Raw genomic sequence first — 5,234 nt, 5'->3', positions numbered from 1 at the left:
ATCCACAGACAGTCTACAGGAATGGGCAACGTCGGGATCTGCATGACTTAAACTGATACAATGTCACCTATGATGTGACTTAAACAGAGCAATTCTGCGCTTTCCCTACCAACATTCTGACAAAGTTGATCGGCCTCATCCAATACCCTCAAATTTTGCCAGGCGAGGGACCATTGGTGGGAACGGGCATGAAAATCATGCCCTTCTTAGACTGTTGCCTCTTCTCATTGGCTCCAAAGTTCCAGAAAGAGACACTTTTTGGGAAGTGCTAATGGATTTAAAGGACGTAGTTCAGCTTGCCATGTCTCATACTTTTAGTGACGAGACCATTCAGTACATGGCCTGTAAAATATTAGATCACAGACAACTCTTTCAGGAAGTGTTTCCTAATGTTCGATTCAGGCCAAAGCATCATTACATCGAGCATTACCCGCACTTAATAAAGTGCTTTGGTCCCTTAGTTCATCTTTGGACAATGAGATTTGAGGGAAAGCACAAGGTTTTCAAAAAAATAATTCATGACACTCACAACTACAAAAATGTACTAAAAACTTTGGCAGAGAGACATCAAAGCATGATGGCTTTTTATTTGTCCTCATCAACGTTTTTCAAACCACCTGTGCAAACATCCAAAATGGAGTCTTTGTACATTTCATCATTACCTGCAGATACACAATTATTTATTTCAGGTATTGCAGACAGTGACACAATATATGCAACAAAAAAGGTTACAATTAATGGCACAAACTTTGCAATTGGCATGTTTGTATGCACAGGTGCTTATGCTGCATTGCCAGAGTTCAAAGAGATTCTTAATGTACTGCTCATCAGAAACAACATTTATTTTCTCTTGAAAGACTATGACACTTATTACGTTGAGCACTTGCGTTCATATGAAGTAGCAGAGAATCAACAGAGGGGTCTCCGTCACAGTGTAAAATCTCTGACCACATGCCGCATGTTGCTTACAAGATAGCAAATGAACTCATTCTAACAACAAACCATTTCATTCCAGTGTCTGACTAAAGAAACAGAACTGAGATATCAGCTGATTCCACCAATTTATGAACCAATGCAAAGGTAATTCATCTATTCAGTTTTTTTGTATTCACATAAATGTTTTTATATTTTTGCACAATTAATATTTTGTAAATAACTGTAAACACAAACATGCATTAAAATGCCACTATAATATGTGAAACCTGTCTGTTACAGAAATAACAAATTCAGATGGAGGCAACAGGAATATTGAAGCTAAGGGTCATCCTTGATAAGGATAACGCTGAAAAACTTATTTTGCCATCTCGTCCAAACAGTGTGCAAGCCCTCATAGATGAGATCAAATCTAGGCTAAATTTTACTTTTGACTTTCGGCTTCAGTTTCATGACCCAGATTTTGATAATGCCTTGTGTAATTTGGTTAAAATAGAAGACCTGCCAGCTATAGCATCTGTTAAAGTTGTCAGGTTAGTTGAGCTGGACCGGATTTCAACGAGCACTGATGACACAATCCTTCAGACTGATAGCACTGATACCATAGATTCACCAGAGCGTATTAGTAGATGGCCAGAAGTTTTTATTGTTCCGCCATTTTCTTATGAAGTGGAACATGTATTAAGAGAGGGTAATGCAGCATTTGATAAAGATGGGAAAGTAATTACACTGACACGAGATCAAAAACACAACATACTTGAGACAATGGGGGAAGAAATCTACAAACTAAAAGCATACCCTAGTATAACACAAATTGGCAAGGCTGCAGAAGCTTTAGTTAGAAAACATCCCTGTCTGAAAGAGAGGAATTCTGACACTGGGTGGGAAGGGTGGAAGAATAGCCTGAGATATAAAATGGGAAACCAAAGAAAGAAGTTGGCTAAAGCTGGCATCATGGATGTTGCTGTGAATGCTGGAAAGCGCAGCAGAACAAACCCAGATGGAGCTTCACCAAGGGCCAATATTAAAAGACCTAGGAGAGGTGAGGTCAACTTCCTTCCTTCTTATCCTTCTGGAGAAACAAGGGAGTCTCTGGAAACCAGAAGACTTGAGATGGTAGAGGAGTTCAAGAAGACCTCAGCAGAAAGAGACATCCCTCTCATTCATCAGCATATGATGCGCACTTTTGCCCTCCGGCGTGAAGAGATTGTCACCACTTCTCCTCCTGTATCAGAGCTCAAGGACAGATGGCCAGCACTCTTTCATGAGACACAAGTAAGTACAACTACGTATATAACATTTACTGCTCATATAGTATGCTGTGTTTTGCTTATAATATTTTTGGAATTCTCCTCAGCTCTACTTTGAATTTCATCGGATCACCAATCAGAATCTGCCACATGTGTTTTATGCTGCACTGGATGATTATGCTCCTCAGCTGATTGGACTTTACAAAAAGAGGAAAACTGGACAGGTTGGTGAAAGGATGGAGCAGCTTTTGTTGGCATATGGAAAACAGGTATTTAAAAATACTAATTATTATTCTGCTTGCTTGGCAGTTGCCATTGTTATGTTTATATATATATATATATATATATATATATACATGTATTTTATTTATTTATTTATTTTTTAGGACAAAAACGACATCTATGCAACTAGAACAGCAGCTCTGGCCGGCCTACCAATGTACCTCAAGGAGGATTCTTCAGAGATTTTCAAAACATGCAAGGTACTTGGGTATTACAATAATTTGCACATTTGAATTTAAAAAAGGTTGAAAGGAGTTTATAAGTCATCTGGACTTGGGTTGAAAGTTGAAGACGTGAAGTTGAATGACTTATAAACTTCTTTCATCCTTGATTTGACTGGATGAATGAAAAATGAACCTTCACTGTCAATTTAAAACATGTTATGATATATAGAATTTGAAAAACTGATGAAAGGTGCTTGACCATTTGTATTTATACTTTTAACAGAGATATTACAGATGAATAATTGTGCACTCTGTATTATAGGAGGAAATTGAGTTCTATGAAGCCACAATTGCTCTGGTTGCTGATGTCGATGAAGAGGAGGTGCCTGGAGGAGTTCCTTTCTCACCACGCCAAGTGTTCATAGTACTTGAAGATCAGGTTGTTATGACTCATCACTCGTGGACTGATGCCCTGGTGTGTTTGTTTGGGCTAATCTATGCTCTGCATCTGAACTATCCTGAGAAGTGTACTGGCTTTTTTGAGTTCATTCAAGTAGTGTTGCTGAAGCTAGACGATGAGAGAAAGCAACTAAAACCAAAATTGCAGACACTAAAAAATGAGCTTGTGTAGATGATGTTTGTTTTTCACTGTCAGTATAGTCGTGCTTTTTCAGTTATCTGTGAATGGCTTCAATAGTTTTATTTGTTCAGGGTAATTAGCTTTCTAAAAAGCAATGTGGAGAAAGCTAAGAATAAGGAGACAATCCATATTTGACGTTTTGTTTGTGATTGAAAAAAATCTTTACATAGTGTGTAATCTTAAGCTTATTTCTAAAAACACATTTTAGTTACATGGAAATCTTTTGGAAGATAACTGATAATTAGTCAATATGTACAGTATACTTTCAAGCTTTATTTTTTAATTGTGTGATGAGTGCCAGTTTACTTGATTCGAGGTCTGGGCAAAACTGTTGAGAAGCCACAAATACTTTTGAGAATATTTTTTGTTAGTTCAGCTGTTTTCTATAGTTGCATTGCTGTAGTGCATGTGATTTCATTATTATACTAAATGTTACTTAAAATTGTGATTGTTATGGCTCTAATTGCCTAGACTATTGTTTTTTTTTATGATGTACACCTATGTAGCAGGTCTACATTACTAAATTTGTGTTTTGTATATTTAATTGATTTTCAAAATGCCACAAAAAACATTCAAAATTCCCAAAAGCACACTTTTAAAATTACTAATTATTTGTTTGTTTGATAATGGCTTTAGCAGTCATAGGTTATGACTCAAAGTATGGTTGTATTCATTCTGTATTTTCTCTGCAGTTAAAGTTAACAAAAACTGAATGGAAAGAACAATAGCTTGGTTTTGTGTTAATAGTACTTGAACCATTTGGTGCAATCGGTTTCCCCAATTGGATTAAGTTGTTTAAATACAACTATTTAAGTTAATTTAACTTAATTTGAATATGAGCATGTAACACTTTAAATAAGTTTGAATAAATACAGCATCTTAGTACAACAAATTTAATGGTTTAAGTTAAAACATACTAAAAACAATGAGTAAATAAACATAATGCATTTGAGTTACATTATCATATTTGCTTTGGGTTCTCGGGACTCTAATAAAGTACTTAAATAACCCAAAACTGTTTAAGTTATAAAACTTGAATCAATTGGTGCAATCGGTTTCCCCAAATCATTTGAGTTAACATAACTTTTCAGGTTTTACAGTGTAGGCATATGCTAATAATCATGTAAAGATATAAATACATATAAATTAACTCGTCTTGTATTGCCCACATATTACCAGCAAATAAGTAAACATTGAGTACTTACTTTAACAAGACTAACTAAACTAAATAAAAGGAGGATGCATACAGCATTTTTTTTTTTAAAGTGAAGTAAATAAAAGTCAGTCCGAGGAAAGTCGACATAATCTCAATAATAAACATCTCTTCCTGTGACACAAACATCCCTCATCCCTCAGGGTCACACAAAGGGCTCTACAACAGTCCACAGCTGCAGAATGTACAGATTGCCAGAAACATTTGTGCTGAGAACTGAAATTGTTTTCCAGTAATAAACCTCCACAGACTCTCCCATGCTTTACGAGTGGTGCTCCTTACTGGAGTTTATTATTGATCCAAAAAATATTATTATTATTTTTTTTTTAAAGATAACCAAGACAACCAAAAAGTAACCCATTCATATCCATGGAAACTTTTCATTGTGTTAATACCTTGTTTTAAATCTAGAGGCCTAAGCCTATAATACAATTACGTGCATATGTCTGATTTTGGCTTATCTGGGTAACTTCAGGGTTAACACTGGATTTTCTGGTTCACTACCTACTGCTATAGCTTGCTATGGCAACTTATGCTGTAACTGAACAATCGATTATGCAGAAAATAACTTCACAATTCTTAAAATATCTCTTGGACCCCTGTGCACGACAGTGGGAAGGTGTAATTTTTTATTTATTTTTTTAATACTGTGTAATGTCTTAGTGTTTCCCTGATTTTATTCCTTTTCTTTTTCTATTGGCAGCAAAAAATGTATAACACATTTTAAATAGTTTATTAAATTCATTTAGATA

At 35.5% G+C, this 5,234-nt stretch overlaps 1 protein-coding gene across 1 annotated transcript; it reads left to right on the top strand.

Moving 5' to 3' along the window:
- Positions 1-1,225: 1,225 nt before the first annotated feature.
- On the top strand, positions 1,226-3,669 carry LOC146370736 (uncharacterized). Its single transcript, XM_084908380.1, has 4 exons — positions 1,226-2,208; positions 2,291-2,452; positions 2,570-2,665; positions 2,952-3,669. Exons 1-4 carry the CDS (start codon positions 1,231-1,233, stop codon positions 3,258-3,260), a joined length of 1,545 nt encoding a protein of 514 aa, XP_084764506.1. The 5' UTR covers positions 1,226-1,230; the 3' UTR covers positions 3,261-3,669.
- The last annotated feature ends 1,565 nt before the right edge of the window (positions 3,670-5,234 follow it).

This window comes from Perissodus microlepis, chromosome 16, assembly GCF_051167445.1.
Source record: "Perissodus microlepis isolate ML-2025 ecotype Zambia chromosome 16, ASM5116744v1, whole genome shotgun sequence".
In the NCBI taxonomy this organism is placed as follows: Eukaryota; Metazoa; Chordata; class Actinopteri; order Cichliformes; family Cichlidae; genus Perissodus; species Perissodus microlepis.
This window is presented reverse-complemented; position numbering and strand designations above follow the sequence as displayed.

Coding starts and splice junctions, on each gene's coding strand:
- LOC146370736 (XM_084908380.1), top strand. CDS start 1,231: ATGGAGGCAACAGGAATATTGAAGCTAAGGGTCATCCTTGATAAGGAT. Junction 2,453..2,569: donor TGTTGGCATATGGAAAACAG/GTATTTAAAAAT, acceptor TTTATTTTTTAG/GACAAAAACGACATCTATGC. Junction 2,666..2,951: donor AGATTTTCAAAACATGCAAG/GTACTTGGGTAT, acceptor TCTGTATTATAG/GAGGAAATTGAGTTCTATGA.